The 24,041-nt window shown below is 46.4% G+C and overlaps 1 protein-coding gene across 1 annotated transcript; it reads right to left on the minus strand.

Annotated features, from left to right (window-relative positions):
* Nucleotides 1-2,862: 2,862 nt before the first annotated feature.
* On the minus strand, nt 2,863-23,192 carry VSTM2B (V-set and transmembrane domain containing 2B). The gene is made up of 5 exons (XM_074586868.1): nt 22,812-23,192; nt 21,960-22,144; nt 20,324-20,353; nt 18,936-19,332; nt 2,863-3,432 (listed from the first exon to the last, which is right to left on the minus strand). Exons 1-5 carry the CDS (start codon nt 22,882-22,884, stop codon nt 3,344-3,346), a joined length of 774 nt encoding a protein of 257 aa, XP_074442969.1. The 5' UTR covers nt 22,885-23,192; the 3' UTR covers nt 2,863-3,343.
* Nucleotides 23,193-24,041: the final 849 nt, after the last annotated feature.

The following is a 24,041-nucleotide window of genomic DNA, read 5'->3' on the forward strand; positions in this document are numbered from 1 at the left end:
CCCAGGGATGCACCCACCCCACCACCGGCACTGCGGGACTTTCTGCCCGGCGCTGCAGGAGACACGCCGCCTTCCCACGCTCTGCAGTCCAAGCACTTACTCCTAATCGATTCTGACAGCAGACACCACGAGGAATGCTGAGATTTATGAAAGAGCAAGATTTGCCACTAGCCCCTGTCCATTAAGGGTACAGCAAAACCTCACTTTGCCCTTTGTAAATACAATCAGCAGAAGTGAGGCAGTTGCCCTTTTCAGAAGAAAGAGCACTCTCAAAGGACAGACGTTTTAGCAAAAGTCCTTAACACACTCGCAAGCAATAAGGCTGAAAATTCTTTACATTTTTCCATCAAAATGTTTCTCATTCCTCTAAGTGCTTTTTAAAGACTAAATAGTGTAGTGAGAGCTGCAGCCGCCTCTTTAGCCAGTTATTTCCCCTGCCCTACACAAATATGGGGCCAAACACAGGCTGTGCATTTTGCAAAAAAGCTGGCCCAAATGTGGAAACCAAAGCCCTGAACCTGGAAGACTCATTCTGCACATTTTTTCAAGGCAGCAATACAGCGAAGGTAACGGTAAAGCCAGGTTATCTGGGCAATCTGCTCCCTTGTTGAAGTTATCCTGTGTGCTGGGAGCAAGTTATCTCTGCATGTGTGCAGGTCTTCACTGGAAAGAAAAGATGCCTCCTGCTCCTGTTAGAGGAGATTTTTCATCAAATCCTCAGGTTATTGTTTAGTAGTTCTGAGGTATTATAGAGAATTGGAATATAATAATTGTTATTCCTACTGTGGCACACTTAATTCTGATCTCAGAAAGGATAAAAAAAGTTATTTTTAGTTGCAGATTTAATATTTTTTCACCTTTAATGTCATTAAAGTCTGAAAGACCTTGATAATTCTACTCCTGCCACTGCACACAAAACTTCCAGTTGCTGTGCAGGTAACAGGCTACAATACAAAGGGAAGGACAAACACAAGATGATATATTTTCCTCCCATGTTTTCTGCAAACCACACAGTACGCAATTCAAGACACATAAATGATGAAGTAAAAGTATCAGAGCAAAGAATATGATCTATTTACTAAGAGACCATGCTGAGGTATGGCTGAAGTTGAACTGGAAGCATAACTACTCCTAGATAGACACGGTCCACTGCTTCAAGTGTCAGCTATTTATTTAGATAAATTTAGGCAGATTTGCTTCTTCCTCTTGTGGAAAAAATTGTTTTGATTCTCTCCCTTAGAAGGAAGACGAGTCACTGAGAAATATCCCCTGCCCTGCACAAAAAGCAGCAGTGATGGTGTGCGCACCAGAGGACTCACAGTTCAAACCCGGGCAGGTTTCACTTTCATGACCAGCCATTACTCAAAGGCTTAGAGCTCTTGTGACATTACAGGCTCCACACATACCTCTGCATTGAACAACTGTCCTTGAACAAGTTCCCAGACAGGAATGCTGCTATTAATTTAGGCATGGTCCAACATTCAAATATTTTTTTCTACCTGTCTTTCCCTTTCAGGTTATAAAAGATTTGCCCTCTCGTGCACATATGGAAGCCAAGCATCCTGCTCTTCAGTGTCTCACACGCTGATGCACTTCCAGGCTTGCAACAACCACCTCCCCCGCGTCCTTACAAAGAGCAGTTCTGCTTTTTGTGGGATGATTACGGATTATTCCTCAGTCCACAGGATACTACAGCTGGCATTAAGGGGATGAACATTCTTACAAAGATTTCATCACCTTTGGCTCCCCACGGTGAGTTTACCCCCGTACAAGAGAACTTTCATCACCACAATGCAGTAGCACGTATGACCCACAGATGTGTTCTGGTCTCACGCCTAGTGAGATGCGAGCAGCACAGATCCCTCCCTATTACTGGCAGCCATAGAAAAAGCAAATTCTGACCACTGGAGAAACTGAAAAATCCCTTCCTACCCTCCTTCTAGAAGAGGACTCAGGTTCGCGGTGAGGCAACGGCACGTCCTGCTTTTGCTCCACAGCTGCTGTCCTGCTGGCGCTGTAGCTGGCACTTTACCCTTTCCACAATTAAGGCGCTTTCTAAAATGCTACACAACTGAAAGGATAAGAGTCACAGTCAGACACAGGAAATTTCAAAGTACTTCACTAAATTCAGCTAAAAAAGGTCGTGTTTCTTTACCAAGTCATCCTATTATCTCACTTAAAACCAAGGAATTTTGGAACAGAAAAATAACTGCTGTATTTACTGTAAAAAAGCCTTTTGCTTCATTAGAGGAAAGTTCACTTGGTAAGACAAGTGACACAATTATGTAATCTTAAAAATCGGAATATATTTTAAACAAATATTGGAACCAGGTCTGGGGACTACAACATTCCAGGTTGATGCATTTTTATTTTCCACTGGTTGATTCATCTTTTTGCAAAGAGGCTGGAGAAAACCAAACCAACCTACCTTGAATGCTCCACACTGTCACACTGTCCCTGTGACTAGGTCTTGCATTAACTGCCCAGGGATAACTGGTGTCACCTCAGGAAAATGCAGCTAGAGCTTGTGACTCGCTGTCAGCACATTCCGTGGTGGGGTTTGCCAATACATGGGGGTGTGTAATAAATAACCGATTTCAATTTTATTTGGTTTGTGATGCACCTTTCCTCGATTCTCTGTGCTGTGACGAGGCAGGGAACAGACACAGCCACGAAGCCTTCGCAGGAAGCTTCAGGACACAGGGAAAGGCACGCACATCTGTAAAAACTTTATTTCAAAATCTTTTTATTCAACTGTTATTCAGCAATATACAATACAGTTTATAAACAAATGTCTTACCTTGTTTCCAATCTTCATTTAAAAATAAATATTATTGACAGTGAATATTAATTATGGTAAGATGTACCTTTTTAATTAAAATGTCTCCAAAAGAAATAATTTAATTAAAAAAGAAAAAAGGAAATCCCAAAAACCTAAACACAATAATCTACTAAAAATATTTCCTTTCTTAGGAAGGGCTTTGACCCAACATCTTTACATATTTCATAAAGATAACTGCTCAACAGTTCGTGCAAAATGAAGAGTCAGAGGAAAGGTTTAGAAAAGAAAAAATATTACATTAAAATAGAGAAACCATAAGTGCCATGCGCAGAGCAGGGCTTTACACCATAGAGTCTGGAAACTAGATGCATTATTCTATGTGGTTTACTTTCAGTGGCATCCCCAAAAATACGTTTTTCCCCTCATGTAGAATTTATCATGCTTCTTTCAGTCTCTTTCTGTCCATCTTTAAAACTGTAGGTATTTTTTTGTTAGGGGTTTGTTCTGTTTTTAAATAGGTTCCCTTTTGTTTCGCTGAGGAGGAGTGGAGGAAGTAGTCCGTCAGTGGTTTACTAATAAATGTACAAGCTTATGCAGTATTAACAGGAACATATATAGGAGTGGGTCTGTAGCATAAATAGGTCCTGTACCTAGAAAAGGAAGAGACAAGGGAGAGAAGGAGATTTTATTCTTTATCTTTTCCAATATAGAAGATTAAATGCAGAAGAGAAATATAGGAAGATTTATTTTTATCACTTCAGAGCCAGGGGTCAGAAGCTTAATTTTAATAGTAAAACAGCATCCTCAAGCTATCCAACTCAAATAGCTTTCTCTTCCCCCTCCCAAATCTAACTCCACTTAGGTCATTTCATTATGCATTACTAATGGTATGCCTAAACTTGGCTTCAGCCAAGTTACCAGCAATTGAGATTTCTATAAATACACCTTAATCTGGTTTATAGTTTCTTGAGAAATGACAGGTATCAACCACCCATTACTTTAAAGGGAAATGACAAATGCTGTGGCTGTACTCCTTGATTAACAGGACATGAACCCATTTCATTTGGAATGGGAACAGCAAGACCTTGACATCTTCTTTACCTTTTATAGGAAAGAGCAGAATTTTAAATTAAAAATGTGCACAGGAGCTGTAGAAAAACAGAGGTCTGATATGGAACACATCTGTTACAGTCATTTCATCCAAACGCAGGGATGGCAAGACTGCTCCCACTTCTACGAGGTAAGCTTATGCGGCACGACGTAGGGCTGCAGGGGTAGTTATGTATGAGCCATCAGAGGAAAGCGGGTGCCTGTGCCCTTACGGCTGTAGAGGGAGGACGCAGCTCCCTGGGCAGGGGCAGACACCGATGCCTTTGCTCTCAGCGAGAAGTGGCATCCATGTCCATATTGCAGCTAACAAGCCTGTTCCTGCCTCGTATCCACTTACACTAAGATACTTCTTCAGTTTTTTTATTTTCTAGTTACCTGCGCCAAAAAGAGCACAATTTACTGTGTGCCACCATGGTCCGGCCCCTCTCCCTTGTGTGGAAGGGCTGAACCGTGGGGCCGAGGTCCATTGGCCACGTTCTGCCAGGAAAGCAGGACACGCAGGCACGGCGTGGGGCACTGGGACTGCCCCATCTCTGAAACCAGTCACAGTGCTGCTGCCGGGCAAAGGCGGGAGTAGCCCCTTCCTATGGAGAAGTTCTGCCGTCCCGGTGCAGCCTACAGCATTGCTGTGGGACAAGAGATTACCACCCCTCACTCCCCAAGTCCCTGCTGAGCCCAGGCAAACAAGGACTGGTCCACAGCACCAGCTGTTTGCGTCCCAAGTGCCAATGGGTGACAGCTTTCCAAAGCCATGACATGGAGTAGTGTGTGCAGTTGTCACCAACCACCACTGTAACATGACAATACAGGGCTGCGGGCAAAAGCAGGAGCCCATCTGGAGCTTTGCCCTGCAGCTGGAGTGCACAGAGGCACCTGGGGAGGGGCTGCATCTGTGCTGAGCACCCTACATACAGGAGTAATCAACGCCCAAAATACTGACAGCCACCCAGAAAAGTGACTGTCAGAGCCACTTTGCAAAGCGTGAAGGCTTTAGAAAAACCAGTTTTTCATGTTCAGTATCTCTGGGAAAGGAATCAGGCCACTTCTATTTAGGAAAGTCACTTCAGGCACCCTAATGCGAACACTTTAGTCTTGGTCTCTAGGAGATGTGAGTCTTTCTCAGCCATGGCATGATCAAAGGAAACACCTCGAACAGTTCCCGAGTAAACCACTGCTCTTGGGCTCACTGTTCCGGCTGCCTCCTAATCTATATATACCTCAGCAGCAAAGCTAGAGTATTATTATCCAATATCAAAAAACAGTTCATAGTAATGTGGTGTGCAATTGAGGAACTCAAGAAATGTCCCCGTAGTGCTATCTCATAGATGCCTAGACTGTGCAGAGATTATTTAGTTATTAAGGTTTTAATTAAATCCTTGCATGTGCAAACATGTGGCTAAGGACTGCCTACATACAGCAAGGCATCAAGATGAATACAGGATTTTTTCTTTTTAAAGCTGAAAAGCATTAACAAACACAATTAACTCAGGTAACTTATTAAATTCTTGCAAAAAGACACTAGCAACGTGCAGGAAAGTGCACAACAGCTGCCAAAGCTCAGGTTCCGGCCGGCACATGGGACAGACAATCACCACTCCCAAAGGTTCTTGCTGCTCTGAGGCAGCAACGCAGGAGCTCACAAGCTCAGCCTTGCCTTCCCTGCCCAGACACCGTCCCAGGTGCAAGGAGGGTCTGTCCCTGGGATAAACAATCCCCCCTCCTGCGCTGAGAGGGTGAGGGCAGCGGGAGCCCTGCCCCTGCTGATGCCAGCCCTGCCAGAGTTCCCAGCCTCTGCCAGCTTGGGAGCAAACAGGGCTGTGACAGCCATGCCCTGGCCTCAGGGACCTCCCTCCTACAGCAGTTCCCACGGTTCCCTTAAAAATATACAGTCAATTCACAAATACATTATATCCTACGGTTTTAGCAAGGCTAAAATCCTAACAACAAATCTACCTACACCAGCAAGAGAAAACAGCTTGCTGCCCAAGAAGGCTGAAGTTAAGCCCCCATTTTCTGTCCGTCTCTGAGCCTGACATGCTGTGTGGTACCTGAAGACATGCTGCCTATTCAGAGATTGCAGTCATGGGCACAACGCACCCAATACTTCCAGTCAGCGCATCCCCATTTCCAAGCTGTCAGATGGCTCTTCTCACTCCTGGGACAAGGCACAGCTGCAGGAACGCCAGCCCAGGATGGTCCCATGTGCTCTCGCCGTCCCCTGTGCCCGGGGATGGCAAGGGCAGCCCAGCAGCAGCCAATACTCTGGCAGCTGCACGCAGCTCACCGGTCCCGAATTTGTGCCAATTCCACAGCTGCCCACCACTGCGGTGAAGATCTGGCTTTGGGTATTTATTATGCTCAAACCTGAGGGTAGTGAGAACCCATTTTTCCCTGCCAGGGCTGAACTTGTTCTTTCGATGAACAGGACTCGAGTTTGAGGAGATGCTGCTGCCAGTTAATCAAAAAAGAAAGCTGTGCTTTTGTACGGGGGGAATCCCTCTGGAAACATTGAGGAACTCAACCTGGAGAAATGGGCTCTCGTAGCTGGAGTGCTCTTAGAACCATTGTACTGGAGGGCTGCAAAGGACACCAGGTAAGGATTGTTTGAATGGAAAGGGGTGTTAGTCACAACTCCATGCAGGAACCGTGTGCCGGCCTACCAAAATCATTCCTATGCCACTTTTACCTTTATGTACTAGTTTAAATCTCAGCGCAGGACTGTGAATTAATGCAACAGGCCAAATTTTTTGTCTTTTCCTCTTGTAGAAATTGCTGCTGTTTTTAACCTACATTCTCCAACTTCTTAATTTGGCAGCAGAACGTGAGTTCAGAGTCTGTTAACAGAATCTCAGCAGTTAAATAAAATAAGTTTTTAAAAAACTGTTTGAAAGTAGTTACTCTTACTGAACACCACATACAAGCATCTTTTTTTCATGCCAATTCAGTGTTATTCTGCTCTAAGACCTCAGGCAGTAGAAGCAGATACACAGAACTTCAGAATTCTCCTCCCTCTGAACATAAGCAGACCAGAAATACAATTTCCAGTAATTTCTCCCTATTTAGTTAACCAGAACCCTTTTCATTATAGGTAGTATTGTTATAAACAAGCTGGACTTAGTGTCCTCAATTCTGCTTTTACTGCAGTAGTGGAAATCTTGACTTGCTCAATAAATTGCTACATTTGTAGATGTAAACAAACGGAATGTGGTCTTGACATGGACATTCTTGATCTGGACATTCCATCAATCCAGAGTTGAGAACAGAGAGTTTCTATCCAGAGACTTCAAATCAGGAGTACAGAGTTACTTACAAACTACAGACACTTAGAAGAAAACATTTAATTTCATTTATGTTTTGAATACTCATTTGATGCTTTGTTATTGTAAGCTTATTTATCACTAGATAAATTTACAATTTTGCTTTTCAATTATTTATACGCAGATCGCTTAAAGGGAAAGTCCACCACTAAGCAGAACAATAACAAACTGTTCTGTGCGTATATGGTGAATTGTTTTCTGGGCATCCTTCTTCTCGATTTACAACATAATAACGTTTTACTGTAGTTTTCTACTTAATAATTCAGTTTGTGCCAGCATTCATCACATTTTGACTTAAAACAGTTCATCGAATTGAAAACAAACATTAGTTAACCAAGTGACTCGTGACACACATGGCAAAAATGGGATGATTCTTTTACAAGCTATATTTAACCAATGGCAAAAAAACATGGTTTCCAGCAGTTTCCTATTTTTCTTCCTAGAAAGAATCTGAAACGTCCCTTGATCTTTCTTTCTGAGGTGCTGGTAAAATGCAGTGGCCCATATAATAAGAAGCTGAAAGACATCAGTAGCCTGTTTTCCTTGAAAGATGACGTAACACCTAAAATCCAACTGGCTGTTCGTGATGGAGCTGGGACCCTGGCGGGCAGTGCCACGAGATATTCCTCTGAACTGGCTTTTATGCAGTGACCCGTTAGCCTCAGCCTGTTTCCTTACAGAACAATGTTCAATTAAAACTCTCAAACCTGGCATTTCATTAAGAGGTGAGGGGTCAAACTGACCATATAGATGGATTTATTCTCTCAGTCCAGAAACTTTAGACTCTGCTCGAGACATATTTTTGGAAAAACTGCTCCTACTATCTTGTATCTATGGAAAAAATAGGGGTTTATATGGGTTGTTGGTCAAGGATCATTACAGGCAATAACCTCCTGGATAAAACCATTTCTCTTTCACTGACATACATTTGGAATACTTCCACTGAATCGAATGGAATTCACCAAACTTCAGATCTTAGACCCTCTTAGAAGTTTTTAATTAAAAAGACACCATTACTAAAGTCACTATACACTTACTGAAGAGATAATAAGCTACACCACATTAGAATTGCTCCACAGCTTAAGACATGATCTTATAAGCTGCATATATCCTTCTTCCACTCTTAAATACTTACAGCACAATCCACACACTGCATTTTTGCTGTCGGGGTTTTTTTAAAGGCTTGTAACTGGTACCTTAAACTTCTTCCTCCTCACCAAGTGCTAATTCTGCTGTGCAGAATTGTACCCAGAGCCTGTGCTGACTTCAGCACGCTCTCCCAGCTGAACCCTAGAGCACAGTATGTGAGGTGAGGTGCTCTTCTTAAAAGAAGTATGTGGTACTATGGCAATCTATGCAAAAATACTAAACGATGGGGTCCTGATTGCTCCTGGCTTTCAGCTGGCTGTGCACCATGGTGCCTCAGCACAGCCAGAAATGGCTCTTGAGTTGCCTTTTGGTGTTGCTAATTTTGGCAATGGTGACTTCCCACATGTTTATAAGCAACTGCATGGGATCTGCTCACCACTGAACCTGCCTAGAAGGCACAAGGACAAAATTAGTTTTCTACCCACTACACATTTTTATTTATGATTTGCTGAACTTTGGAACACCTCTCCATAACTCAACTCAAAAAAATGCCTTATAGAAGTCAGCACATATATTTATTTCTACAAAACCATGCAGGTATAAGCTAGTGATCCCGTTTTCTTCCTTCATCCATGCCATCACGGTTTTTAAAGTGAAGAGTAAATCTTCTCACGCAGCTAAGTGAAATTATCAGCATCGGCCTCCATACCCGTCTCGCAAATGCCACGTTTCCTTATCCACACCATAGCCTCAAACTCTCCAGGAAACTGAAACCAGTTTTACTGGCCAGAGTTTTGTAAAAACTCTAGGGCTTCTCAATTACACCTGAGTTTCACCGTTTGTCTGCCTTCTCTCTGAAGATACCCACTGCTGTGTCCAGGCCTGTATTTAGAAGTGAATTACCAAAATACCCTGTAACATGTAACTGAAAGCCACTCCTATCCTAATTTAGTATTTCAAGCAAGATTTGCATTTGCATTTGGAGTATTTATCACTCCTGAAATGACCGTGTTTGATGTGCCCATACCTGTATCGATGCTGGACTGACCTCATGTGACTGAACATAGAGGTGAGGTACAATGTAAGGCTCGGTAACTGCAGAGGCTGGGTACAGGGCAGCACAATGCAAATTTCCACCATAGGTAGAAAAATAAGTACGTATATTTGAGAAGAATCCAATTCTTTGTAGCAGCCTGTTCTTAATTTTGATTGTTCTTGATGTTTCATCTAAAAAAGCCCATCTAGGGCAGAAGACTTTGGTGTTTTAGTGGTGAACCACAGCATGGGTAGCTGGGAAGGCATGGGAATGGCAGCATACTGAGGCATGACGGCACTGTTACGGAGAGCAGAGGAACCTTGTTTTCTTGAGAAGCTGCCTGAGCATTTCAACTCACACGCTTAACCCCCACTTTCAGAAAGAAAATTACAACACAGCTAGCCACTCCTGAACACTGTGAAGCGCCTGGTTCAGCAGATTCTATGAAAAATGGGTCATGTACATCATATAATTATGGAGAGATTAGAAAACAAAGAAACTGGATGGTAAGGAGAGATAGTCATGCAAGGAAAAGCTGCAGAAAGAAAAGTTTGGTTCTGATACAAAGCTAAAAAAAGAAAAAGATTCTTTGTGCCATGTTGATTTTCTAAAGTACTGCAGTGCTTTGCTGGAAGTCAATCTGTGTGAGTGTCTGTGGGGTAGGTCTGTTCCCTTGCAAACATGCATATGGTACACAGGTCAGTCAAGGGCTCAGTTATCCTCTATGTAGGCTTTTGCCTTTTTCTCCTAGATCATAAGGACTTTATTAGAAATAGCTACAGGATTACATGGACAATTGATTCGGTCCAGTTCGACAGTTGCTGCAGGTCTGCACGGCAAGACATTTTTGTATTAAACACAGCTACTAATAAACAGAAAGATGGGTAGTTGAACTAGTGGGTTTGATGAATGTACGGAAGTACGTTTTGGGTAGAGAGCAAGAAATACCTTTATCAAAAATATTCCAATTTTTTAGGTTACCAGAAAAATACGCGGTTTCATTGTCAATAGGCTAGTAAAAACTCATCTCCCACTAAAGTTACAAGAAGCAGGGACACACAATAAGGGAACAGTTGGTACATCTTCCCTCAGTACACCCACTTGCCTTCTGTAGTAGCCAAATGCCTGCGGAGTGGTCAACAGCCTTACCGAAAGCCTCACTCCACTTCTAGTCACCTTGTTTGACTATGGAAACCTCTGTACTGAGAGAAGGTGGTGTCCCCCGAAAGCCCAGCAGAGCAGCAGCTGAGCCGAGTCACATGGAGCTGGGCCCTTGAGGGGCTGCTCTTGGGATCTGTCCTCAACTGGAGACAGCCAAACAAACCAACCACTCCAAACATCCGCTCTGGGGAGAAATTATGGAAAAACCTCAAGAAAACATCAGCACATGCTTCACGAAAACACCAACACTAATTTATAACAACCTCTAAAACGAAACACTGCTATAGACACGGTGAATGTAGAATAGGAACGTATCCTGAATACTTTAAAAAAGTCATTAATTCTATATAGATTATAAAGCTTAAATACTTTCTATTGGTCTGCATGTAAATAAGTCTGTAACTTTCCCCTTTTGAGACCTGCAGCTGGTCTCTACTTGGTAGTACATTCCCATAAACAGATTTCTGCTTTGCTATCCGTGAGCTGATCTCTCCTCACCAAATATCTTATTAGAGGGACCCAAAACATGCAACTATGGATTTGTTCCATTTCCCAAATTTACTGCAGTTCCATGATCTAAAACTAACTTAACAAAACCAAGCATCATTAATTCACTCCTTGACACTTGAATAATGAGAGATACAAAATTATTTGTAATGTGATTTGGTGGAAAATGAATTTTGAACTAAAACATATAGAAAATAACTAACTACATTAGTGGTAGTTCAGGTGGTAAATGAGCATCCAGTCCTACACATCCTTCTTCAGTCCTACCATGTGAGCAAGTCCACAGCATATTGATACACACAAATAGCAAAAAGCACAAGTCAAGCTGCCCAGCTCAGGAGGCAATGAAGAACACTGGTAGTGGGGTTTCCGTTACTGAGCTCTGGAGTCTGGGCCATATTCTTGAGCTTTTCGTTATAAGCAGGAGCACTAAAAAGCCACATTGCAAAAAGCAGGCGAGCTAGATGTGGTCACACAATTCCGTAAGTCAACACTTTAGGAAAACATTTGCAATAAAGGTCACGCTGGACAGAACCACAGATTTCACATTCTGTACGTGATACAAGTTGTAAGTATTTGCAACTCAGAAGTAAAGAACAAGACACTGTCGTTCCCACTTCACTGTCTTTTAGAGTATTTTGACTTGATCAGGATTAGGAACAAACTGCCAATGTAGTTGTAATTATCATTCCAATCAGAATTACTGAAGTTAAGCAGATCCGAGTGCAGATTATCTAAGGATTTTTTTTTTTTTTAAATAACCCTATCCTGTCCGTGCTTAAAGAACAGAGCTAAGTACATTAGCAGAATACATGATGGCATAAGGAAAACAGCGGTATTGAGAGCATGTGCCTGAAAAAAACCCTGAGCCTGTGATTTACATAAATACACACCTTTTTGATTTACACCTTTTTGCTATAAACAAAGTTACATTTTAGGAGTGAGCGGGAAATATGCAGACCCTCCAAAGCTTTCCACTGATATTTGCTACATCTTAGCTAACTAAGGGAGGCCAAACTTCACAGAACAAGCCAGCAAGGGGTTATTTGGAAAAAGCTGGACACAGGATATTCCTCAGTGCCCTCTTCACGTGTAAAATCTCCAGCTCCCTGGCGTGAGAGGGATTCAGATTAGAATGCTGACTTTAAATTTATAAAGTAGTAAAGTAGTTCTAATTATACCGGTTTGGTGAATTTTACACATGACCAATAAAACGACAAAGACGACGGTGTCCATTAAAGGACTTACTGACTGTGCTCTGCCTCAGGTTAGCAGCCGCTCCTAGCGCACAAGGATGCTCTGCTTCCTAGTCACAACTGTGCAAGTGCGGGGTTAAGACCAGACATTATGGCAACTTCTTGACGTCCTACGTAAGCTACACGAGCGCGGCTCCCTTCTCCAGCCGTGGCACAACGATCTGCACACTGCGATCACACTGACTTCTCCACAGCGCACAGTCGCTGCTCTGCCAAACTGCTCTTCTTTCCAGCTAATAAAATTGCCTCCCAACTGATAACAGCCTAGCAATATAAAATACTCGGTTGTTAACCGCTGTTGTGACAAATAATACCATTCTGCTGACAACCCCATTTTTTCCAATACAGACCTACTTGAACTGTTTATTATTGACATATGGGACTGCTCTGCCATTATCTAATTTTAAAAAACACATAGCAAACAGCAATAGTGAACCTGCCAGCATTCTCGCTGCTTTAGCAAAGCCAAATCAAAACCTGTTACAAACCCCTTTTACTACCAGCACAGTCCTGTCAGGATCTCTTATGTAAAGAAGAAACACGTTCTTCACAGGACGACTGTGAGATTCATTTCCCAGCAGATCCTACTTTATGTTAGCTTTCCAACTACAGACCACCACCATTACTACCCTTCCCAAAACTAGTACCAGTTAAGACTGTCTTGACGTTTCTTTGTGCTATGATTGCTAAGTACAGCACTTCAAGCGTTATTTTATACATCAGTAAAGCTGCATCGGTGTAGCCGAGGTGGGAAATGTATAACAATTATCTGCCTCATAAAATATACAGACTAAGTTACCTGGCACTGCAAACTAAGACTTCATTTTGCAAATTATCTCTTGAAACCCTACATAAAGAACTAGCAGAATATGGACATTCCTGCCCAAAATGCTGTTTGTTCATGCAAAAAAGACACATGGGTGCACTCAGCCTTCCCTCATAGAAATTTCTAATTTTCACTCACTAATTAATCAATCTCATATAGAAATCTAGACCAACCTTAGGTACAGCTTCCATATTCATTATAAAGACATGGAATACCCCTTTCATTGTGTTCAGTAGTATTTTTTAAAAACATTTTTTGTCTATAACTTGAAGATATTAAAGAAGTCCAAATAATATTCAGATTTCTTCAAGGACACTGCGCAGGCTTTAGTAGAACAGGTTAGTACAGTCTTGTCTGTCCTCCGGGGAGCTAACAAGAACTGCTGAAAGGAGGCTACTCAAATAAATTGCATTTCCACAGTACAAAAACACCCAGGCACAGCTTGTTTCTGCCCTAGGTAATGAGGTGACACAGTACGGCAGTTCATGCTTTTGTCCAGTTCGAGAATTAATCCATATTACACACACACAAAAGAAGATATTTGACCTCACTTGTCCTCAAAGCAGTCTAATTTGCCTAGATATTAAAGTGCTAGTGATGTGTATTTAATGAGAATTCTTTTTGCATGTTTATTGTCCAGTGACATTTAAGAGGTCAGCCTGATAATTCAGTTATGGCCTCTGTTTTGTGACTTTATTTAATGTAAAGGAAAATGTGGTGTGACCCAGGTTGCATTTAACTACAAATAACAACAGAGTGTGCGCTCATATATGGCCTTATAAAAAGCACAGAGGGAGTGAAGCAGACCCAGACGTTACCGAGTTGGAAGGGCAGAGAGCCTAAGCTGAACAGCAGCAACATACACAGACTTTACTTTCTCGTTATTTTGTGTAGTGTTCCTCTGTCAAAGATAAATGATGGGCTGTTTCTCAAACTAGCATTAAAATTCTGACAAAGCCAGGAGAGCCCTAGACCCAAAATTAATGCAAACTCACCCACAGCCCCTCCAGAGGCCCTCTAACCAGCCACAGCTTGTTATACTCAAGAAAAGAGTGTGCTCATTTACTTTCCTGTCTCTAAGCTGCAAAAAAATACTTTTTGCTTTCCACTGCTCAATGGAGATCTAACACTCTCCCCACATGGTGTCCTGCCTCAAGGTAGGTTGCCACAGCTTGACTGTGTGCACGTACCACTCTCAAGAGCATCACAGGGAGCTGCACATGCACAGAGACTGCAGAATCGGGCCTGGGTGCTTTGCCATCTCAGGCCACAAGCCCACAAGCAGACTTCTTCTGCCTCAGACATAAAAGGCTCTGTGGGGGGCAGAAGGGGATAGGCGTGAAGTGAAGACTTATTTTCTTCCTTGCTGTGAACACTTCATCTCCGCATAACGCATGAGTCTCTCTGTGTCCTTCCTAGAGCACTCTAAGCATAATGAAGCACAGTTTCTTGTTTCACACTCCCATCTTTGTTTATTTTATTTAAAGCTTTCACTTCAGAGCTTTGAGGCTAGAGATCAAACAAATAAAAGAGAATTTGGAAGCTGCAATGTCTGAAAAAATTGCCCCCAAGCCAATACACAGGCACTCGTTTTGGAGACCGTTTGGTAGGATATAATACAGCCAATTTGCCTCCCAGAAGGTCAGTATGAAGATCCTTGGTTATTACTTCAGCTATCAGAGAACAAAGTTGGTCTCATGACTAAGGCACCAGACTTAAATTTAAGAGATCTGAAATTAAGTTTTCATATTTAATTTCACAGCTGCCACACACTCAACAAAGTTGGTCATTGCTTTTCCTGCCATTTGTCCTTCTCACCCATTTGGACTACAGACTTGCTGGGACAGAGACACTGCGTGTCTTGCCCAGCCATGCTCCTATATCCCCCCTACTTACCCAGTAAAAACTAGGAACACTTTCAAACACATTAATACTATATTCACTCTTTCACTTGCTCACCTTGATTTTTTTCCTAAAGCAAAAAATTCCATTTGCTTATAAGTAAACTGAAAGCTAAATATTATTCTCGTTTAGAACCATATGGACAACAACCCTTTCTCTGATAGCATTAAAATCAATGATCTTACCAGCAGATCTTTGCCTCCCTGCAGCCCAAGCAACTTGTTCTCAGTTTCAACTTCAGTCTACCTTACCGGCAGACAAGCAGTAATATTTTTGACTCTCATAAGACCACAGCACTAAGTTTTCATATGGCAGTTTAAATATTACTGATAAAGTTCCATTTGAGTAGCTAGTATTTCTGGCATATTGGGCAATTTTTCTGTTACATTGGATTTATTCCCTTACATACTATGATGCTGATCACAAATTTCTACCAAATGCAATTTCAGATTACACGGACAAAACTATGGATTTTCTATTTATACCTGGTTTGTCAGATGAGACTCTATGCTCTTCAGAGAATCTCAGTAGCAGACACATTTATTCCAGTAAGTTCATGTTTTAGTTCAACTAGAAGATGTAAAGAATCCCATTTTTCCACAGCACGTGACTGGGACTCCAACTAAAGTCAACAAGAGCCCTGCAGGCACATCTGAAAGCAGCATTTGATCTATAATGACATTTATTGGAATACAAGCACATAGAGGCCCTATCTTACTACACTGAACATATTGGGAAGATTTCTATTGCAAAGAAAACAGGATTAGAATCCAACTCGTGCAGGACACTGTGGCTAGTGCCATGCCATCAGCTTTTAGGCACAGCTCTCCAGAGGGTGTTTCTTAATCACTGATGGCAAATCCATTGTTTGAAGACATTTCTGCTTTTATACAGAGGAAATATCCCCATGTACAATGGAAAGACTTACAAATGCTAAAGACTTTTGAGAGTAAGTGTATTAGATGATTCAATTATTACACACAGATTTGGTGCAAGTACTTATCTGTGTGTGTGTCACAGAGCTCAAAATAGACAGCAACACAGGGTTAGTTCCTGCAGTCTCATACACCCTACGCGAGCAAAGATTTGGTTTGATTTGATGGCCCTACTGTCTGGAAAACCAGCTACGCCACTGCCTTGAGGGGGTGGACTCAAATCAAGGCTTCTACACTTTACAGAGGTAAAAAGAGAAAAAAAATGTATTTTCTTTAAAGAGACTGCATTCTTTACAGAGAAAAATAATTACTGTACCTAAAATAGCTCTAAAGAACACCACTTTAACATACAAAAGGGAAACTCTGAAGCTCAAGGACGTCATTTTGTTTTAAGACGTTTTGAAGAAAGTTTAATGCTTATCTAACCCGAGTGCCAGCACTGGAGACCCGAGTCTTCTATTTCCTCACAAAAGCGGGCAATATCCCTGCAAGTCCACATCACACTGGCTTCCACGTTACTCACATGCCTTTATTCTGGGTAGGGAGCAACACCATATGTCTAGAAGAGCTAAATCCATTTCTTGTCTCTGCACCAAGCTGTATCTCTCTGCTTCAAACTAAGTGCTTGGCCCAGACAGTCTTTCTAAAATACACCGGTGATGGGGACTGGGATGGCAACCAGCAATCTGCTTCACAAAAGCAACCAAGGAGATATCTCACGATACCAAGTCTCAGTTCTGGTCCAGGAGGCACCTGAATCAGGTACTTTGAGGGCCAAATCTTGCAGCTACTCATCTACTGAGCCATGCTGTGGCTGATGGTTTCTTGGTAAGTAATTACACACAGCTCCAAACTGCCAGAGGCATGGAGATTACAGTAAACCAAGTACAAGCCTGTTATTCAGGGGGTCTTGATTCAAGTAGAGGAAAAAGACATTCTTTTTCTAGAGGACCATACCAAAAGTTGCCACCCTCACATGGAGACAAAAGCAGCTGCTGGTTTATACCTTATTAATAAGTATGTTGAACAAGAACAGGAGTTCTGTGCTCTCTGCACTGACTTCAGCTTTCTCCCAGAAGAGAAACTGCCATGGAGTGGCACTGTTCACAGACACCAGTGTGCACAGGAGAAGTGTCACAGCAGGAAATTTTGGTTTAGCCTATTTTGTAGCCCTCTTAGCAACAGCTTCCATCTGGAGATCCCAATAAAATATTTTTCTGCATTCCACTACCTTTTTCACTGATTTAAGTCATTCCATTATCTCCGCTGCTGGCCATGATGCTTTTATTTTATTTTCAGAATTTAATCCAGCCTAGAAATGATGCAGCAGTGACACATCCCTAAACCACAGACATGTAAAAAATCAGGACAGACAGCAGTTTAGATGATCTGAGCAGGGGGTCTCGCCCTAACAGACATATGTGACACGCTGTCTTGGTGGCGCACACTCACATCCATCTGTTGAAATGGAACTGAGCCCACTGCACTGCCGTCGTCCTGTGTTTAGTTCCTATGCACCGCGTAAGCTCTGGGTTCAGCAGGCAGGGCACACAGTGCTGCGAATCCTAAACCTAACTTCTGTTGTCGGCATAGAAGACAGCGCAAGAATTCTCACTGTGGGGTAGTGGAAAGAGGAAGCATGAAAACAACCACCAGCCCTAGGCTCTTAGGAGGAAAGCAGATCTTTCCAATCGGAAGACAACAGATCGTTTAATTTCTTGTGGTCAGTGAATTCAGCAAGAGCAAATTGAACTTTTTTATATGCCCACGAACTCCTGTAATTAGACCTCAGGAATTATCACTTTGTCTTCCACCAGACACCAACGAACAGACAGCTTAGTCTTAGGAATGATAAGGAATAAAACCTACTTTTCACACATATTTCTACATGAGAAAGATGCTAAATTATTCAGAAAGCAGCAACAGGTAGTAGCCAGAGAAAACACACCACCTGTAAAGCACTAGCAGGTCACAGTGACCCATATAAAACTGAGTTCCATTACTGTGAGCCAAAACTTGTAACCGTTCACCCTGAGAGCGTGAATAGGTATCAGGAAAAAGTGTGAACATTCCTATGTCAGGATTATGAATTTGCGTCAGAACAGACTCAGCAGAGAGGGGAGCTCAGGGCTTTCCCTGCACAGTCAGTGGCATAAAATTATTTCCCTTCTTCCACAGATATCTTGGCAGGGACATTTGTTCAACATTAGCTAAGTGACAGTGGCTGAGAGGGGAGCTAAAGCCCAGCCAGAGCAGCACCACATGGCTTGAAACACTTTCCCAATGCAGATTTAAGACTGCGTTCTTTGTCCCAGACTTTGCTGTCATTAATGTAAATAAAGGTTTACAACGGCCTTCTCCAGCTAGCTATAACATGGTAATGTGGCATTAATAACTTAATACAGTATTAACTGATAGACAATTGGTATTAGCACAATGTTTACATTTGCAAACCATTACAAGAGTGCAGTATCTCCAATTTTTACCCTGCCAGTAATTCAGATGTGGACCTTATTACATAGCAATTGACATTTCCCTTCGGAACCTGCACCCTGCTCTGCATGGACCCTGTTCCTGCCCGGGGCGACCAGCCCCTGTAACTGCTCGCTGATTTAAATTCTCTGCAGAACAGCCATGGCATTTCGCTCTCTTGAGCTGCAGCTACTTTTTCAAACACCATGTCCCAAAAGCTGCAAGGAGGACTCTGAAAGCAGGGGCTCCCATAGCACCTACCGAAAGGACACAGGCCCTCCAACCTTGCTCTCAGGCCCATCTCCCCAGCCCCACGCTCCTGTGCTAACTTCTGGCAAGGCAGGGCGCGACGCACCAGCCCTGGCTGTTGGGAGAATTTAAGTACAGACTTGGGTGCAATCATTTAGCTTTGGCACCGCAGCGACAGTCCCGCCCATAGCGGAAGGGGTCGACGGACCCGACCCTACACCGAATAGCGGGACTCGGGGAGCCACGGTCGGGCAGGGGAGAGGCCCGCCCCCAACCCCCGCCCCGCGCCCTACCTGACCCGTGCTGCTGGCGGAGGATGGCGGCCTGCCCGGGCGGCGGCGAGGCCGAGGAGGCAGCGGCGGCCGCCGAGGCGGTGGCGGTGGAGGCATCCCCCTCGGCCGGGGGCGGCGGCGGCGGGCGCTTGCCGGGGCCGGGCGGCGGCGTGGGGCGGGCGGCGGGGCCGTGGCGGCGTGGGGCCGCGCCGCTCTGGATGTGGGAGACCGCCTCGGCCGCCTGCACGTCGGGCGGCGCGAAGCGGGAGAGGACGCGCAGCAGCGCCTGGGCCTTGTGCTCCTGCGTCTCGTCGTCGCTGTAGTCCGCCACGCGGCACTCGTAGACGCCCTCGTCCTGCCGCCGCACGCCCGAGAGCCGCAGCCGGTGCGAGATGTCGTTGCCCTGGACGCGGACCGTCTGCAAGAGAGCGCACCGCCGGGCGCCGCCTCAGCAGCGGCCGCCGGCCCCGCCGCCTTCCCTCCCCTTCCTTCCCTTCCCCAGCAGCGGCCCCGCTCTCCGCGGGGCAGCCCCGGCAGACCTGGATCTCGCCCCAGGTACGTGTCTTTTGCTGTCCAGAACACGGAACCTGGGCTCATTCCCCCCGCAAAGCACAGGACATTTAAGCCCAGCACCCCCACTTCGGGATCCCAAGGGGCTATCCAGAATCAGACCCTGCTCCCCATCATCCCCACGCATCCCTCACCGCTCTGCCAACGGCCCCGTCTGCCCGCCCATAGCCTGGGGCGGGGGACTCTCTCCCTTCTCCCCCTGCCGGGTCCCGCCCGGAGCCCCGCAGCAGCCTCGGGTGCCGGGCAGTCTCCAGCCCGCACGAAGCGCCCCGAAGCCGGCACCCCGGGGGTCTCCGCCCCGCGCCCGCGGCAGGGACGCCCGGCCCGAGCGAGGACGGGCCCGGCGGTGCCGCTGCAGGGAAGGGCCCCAGCCGCGCCTCAGCACCACGGAGAGGGGCCGGCGGCCGCCTCGCTGGGGCAGGGGCGATCCCGGGCCTGCACCGACGGGAAAGGGGCTCGTTTCCTGCAGCACAGCGGGAGAAGGGGGTCGCCACAGGCGACCGGGGTTTGCAGAGGGCAGGGAAAAAAGCAAACTTCTCTCCTGATCCGTCCCACGGTCCTTTTCAAACGTGGCTAAGGAAGGGCTGTAAGGCGAGCACCACCTCCTCTCCATTTGCGAGGAATGAGACGTGACTGCTAAACCAGCAACAGATGGTAATGTTTTGACAGAGCCACGACACACCGAGGAGGGGAAACGTGCCACCCCTCCCGCAGCGTTGCAGGAGAGGGGCTGCCAGTGGGACCAGCTGCATTCATGTTCAGGAAACGAGGGGGGCATGCAGGAAACCCCACGTATATGGGAGGAGGGGTGCACATCACCCAGCTCAAGCTACACTTACGCTGATTTTGGTTGCATCCTTATTTGTTACCTAAAAGAACAGAAAAAAGGGGGATTAGACTCAGGTCTGCCAGCACATCAAAAAGATGCTCATCTTCCCACCCCAGTGCAAGGACAGGTCACGGACAGATGCAACTTTCTCCGCTTGCCATTCACACAGCCCATGTGTGGCTGGGGGAGTTCCCTAGGCAATGGGGAAGGCAGCAAGCCAGTGCTCAGCTGGGGGGACTGTTCTGGTAAAGCTCCTGTGGTGCCCACAGAAGCGCTGCCTTCACCAAGGGTGCGAACAGCAGCCAAAGAAATGCTTGTTGCATGCCGTGCTGCTCACAGCCAGCGACAAACATGGGGGAAGACGCATTAGCACAGCGGTGATGTGCTTGGGCAGGCTGGATCCCGCACTGCTCAGGGCAGAGCTGTGGTCCTGAAACATCCTGGGAGAAGGTATCGCTCAGCAGGTTTCGTACTTGTTGTTTTTTTTTTTTGTCTGTACTACTGTAAACTGTAAACCTAAGTGATGCCTCAGATATCATTGATGCATCTCCCAGGGAGACAGTCATCATTCTCCAGGCATGCTCTGTCATCATTTATTGTAAAAGCAACTCACGGTTTTTAAATAAGGTTAAAGAAGACATTTAAATCCAAGCGATTTATTTCCCTGTCTGACAACTGACTTACACTTTCCCCAGCTAGGCGGCATCACATTAGCTCAGTGTCTATATGCTTTGCATCTCTATTTGAGCTCTGCAGGAAAACAAGCATGCCACAGAGAGGGGAGCTGGCACAGGCATGGAGGCTGCCGCGGGGCACCCTGCCGGCACAGGGGCTGGAGAGGATGATGTGCCCTGCACAGTAGGGCAACACGGCCCAGAAATCCTGTGTTACCCCACTCCTGTATGGCCTCGTTTGGCACCAGCAAGCTGTCTTGCACTGGGGGGAGGCTGCAGAATGAACTGGCTTATGTTGGGGAAATGCAGCTGAAAAATTTCGACTAGAGCCTACCCTCACACCAGGTGGCTTGCTAGGGGGAGGGGAAAGGACATGCAAGATTTAACTCTGCTTCATGCATTTTAATTACTGCATCCGACTGCCTGAAAATGTCTTGCGGAGCTCTAGATACAGACACAGGTGTGTACGTGCACCCCAAGTAACTGTGTGCATTTGTATATGCAGATTGACATGTACTTAACATACCAACAGAGAGGTGTATCCCTCGTGCCTTTATCAGCTCTATCAGTGAGCAAGTCTTTAACAGCAATTACAACGAGCTCTCCCACCTTTTACAACGATTCTTAGCTCAGCCCACAGAACCACTGGTTTTTGCTTGTCCCCACTTCATAGTACAGCTGTTTTTGACTGCCTGTCTTGGGCCCTCATTGCTGATTTTGCAGCAGGACATTTATAATTTTCTATTTACAATCCTTAAAGCATTGACATTTTTTCCTGAGGTGAAGTCCCCCATGGTGCATGCCCTGTCCTCCTCTGCCCCAGGGAGGGCCTGGGGATGCTGGTGCTTCCAACCACTCGCTGGCACTGGTTAGAAGAAGCACTCTCCTCTCTGGGACTGACGAGTTTATTTTGATCGCTCTCTGAGCGTGTTGCACTCGATGAATAGATATATCTCCACAGCACTGGATTACCTTGCTCCTGCTGCCGGGGACACTGATGGCTAATTCGTGTGCAAGTTCTCTGGCTGGTTCTTTAAAGTACCACCACTGGATTTCCAAGGAGTATGAGGTGGATCCGCTGGCTCGGAAAGCACAAGGCATCTCAATATCATCTCCCTCCCTAACAGTCACATCTTTGGGAACTTCAGTAAAGGTAGCTGGGAGGGGAAGACAGAGTTACAAGGGCTGGTTAACGGGAGAGATTAAAAGACAAGATCAGTGTTTTTCCGTGTAACGGGAGCGGTTTCAGCTCAGGGACTAGGCGCTGACTGAGACACGGGTTTCCTGCAGTCCGGTGACCGCAGGATACGCGGAGCATCCAGACTGCGCGCCTGGGGCAGGGCCGAGCCGGTCCCCGCCACCAACCGAAAGGGAAAGTTTGAAGAGGATCTTAAAAACCCAAGAAAGCCCTCGGCTGGACAGAGGGCCATCAGTGTCCCACGCCCCCTCCCCCAGATCCGGCGCGGGGACTGACTGTCCCGGGCTGTGCGCCCGCTGCGCCCCTCTCCGCGCCGCTCCGCGCCCGTGGCTACGAGGCGCCGAGCCCGCGCTGCCGGCAGCTGCGGCCGCAACAGTGCCACCTTGTTCTGCAAAAACACCCCCCCGGGCAGCGCTCCCCGCCCCCAGCCGTCAACGCTTCCCCTGGAAACAGCGGCGGGGAGGACGGGGCTCGGAGCCACTGCCGGCGGGAGCGAAGCGGCAAGAGCTCAGCTGCGGACAGGGCGGCGAGCCCCGCCGGCACCGCAGCCCCGCCGCCTCTCGCCAGCAAGTTGTGTGTCCGGCGCGGCGGCTCACCGCGGAAAGAGGCAGAAGTTTGCTACTCACCGGTGACGATGAACAGCAGAGGTGCGTTGAACATCAGGTAACAGAGGGTGCAGAAGAGCCCCCGATTTTCCATCTCATCTATGTGGGCTGCGGGCGGGGGCCGGGCTCGGGGCGCAGCCGGGCACGCCTCAATCCATCGCACACGGCGGGGCCGGGTCAAGGCTCCTTCCCAAAAAGCCAAAGCCACCCGACTAACCTTGGTTTGCGGGGAAGCAAATATAAAATCCACAGCCGGCGGCTCAAACTGGCTCGCAGGTGGGAAGCGACGTTCCTGGGAATGAAGCAATAAATCTCGTCCCGGTTCTTTGCTCCGCCGCGAGCGGGATTCAACTGCCCAGCGCTGAATGGGGGCTCCTGCTGTCCGCAAGCGAGGAAGCGACGCCGGGCTCCCCTCCGAGACCCATCACACTGACAAGTCTGCTCTCGGAGCCCACAGCAAGGTCCAGCGAGGCGGCACGGACGAGCCTCCTCTCCCCTCGCCTGGGGAGCAACCGGCGTTGTTCCCGTGGCGGCCCGGGCTCTGCCCCTGCACCGGCGGCACGTCCCAGCCGCCCCTCACCGCCCGGGCGACGAGCGGCCCCGGAGGCGGCTGCACCCGCGGGCCCGGCCCCCGCCCCGCCCTCGGCGGGAGGCTCCGCCCGGCCCGGCCCGCCTCCCGCCGCCTGGCTCGCTAGGCAAAGCGGGGTCCCCGCCGCTCTGCCCGTGCGGCTCCCGCTGCTCTCAGAGGCCCGGAGCCGCTCCAGGCGGAACTACCAAGTATTTGAGCGAAGAGCAATAAGCTGACGGCCGGCCGTTGGCACCCCGATCTGCGCCGGGGCTCCTCCTGGCGTGCGTGCCCGGAGATGATGGGTCAGTTGCTGTCAAGCTTCCAAACTCGCTATGCTTATTACTTCTTAAAATACATCAAGGAAAAAAAACCAAAACACACCCCGCTATTGATTTAGAATACACTATCATAAAAAGAAAATGTTTGTGTGGATCAGCTGTTTCTCAGGCAAACGCCCCAATTAAAACACAGAAGCACTCCAATGTCAAGCCAGTGAAGTCATTACAGTGAGTTACAGTCACAAGCAGAGTTTGATTTTTGGAGTAAGTAATGTGAGGGAGCTGTATTTTAATAAATTTGAGGTGCCTATCTAAAATCTGCCTTTTTTTTTCTGAAATTCCATTAAAAGTTACCATTTTATTCAGCCACAATTTCATTTAATCACTGGGATGGCATGGGAAGTG

This window comes from Larus michahellis, chromosome 4 (assembly GCF_964199755.1).
Source record: "Larus michahellis chromosome 4, bLarMic1.1, whole genome shotgun sequence".
In the NCBI taxonomy this organism is placed as follows: domain Eukaryota; kingdom Metazoa; phylum Chordata; class Aves; order Charadriiformes; family Laridae; genus Larus; species Larus michahellis.

What these genes read in the sequence shown, in the direction of transcription:
- VSTM2B (XM_074586868.1), bottom strand. Translation starts at nt 22,884, where the DNA reads ATGGAAAATCGGGGGCTCTTCTGCACCCTCTGTTACCTGATGTTCAAC. An exon ending in TCTGCTGTTCATCGTCACCG is followed by an intron (nt 22,145 to 22,811) that starts GTGAGTAGCAAA and finishes TTCCCCTCCCAG; the next exon opens with CTACCTTTACTGAAGTTCCC. An exon ending in CCGCCAGCAGCACGGGTCAG is followed by an intron (nt 3,433 to 18,935) that starts GTAGGGCGCGGG and finishes TTCCTTTTCTAG; the next exon opens with GTACAGGACCTATTTATGCT.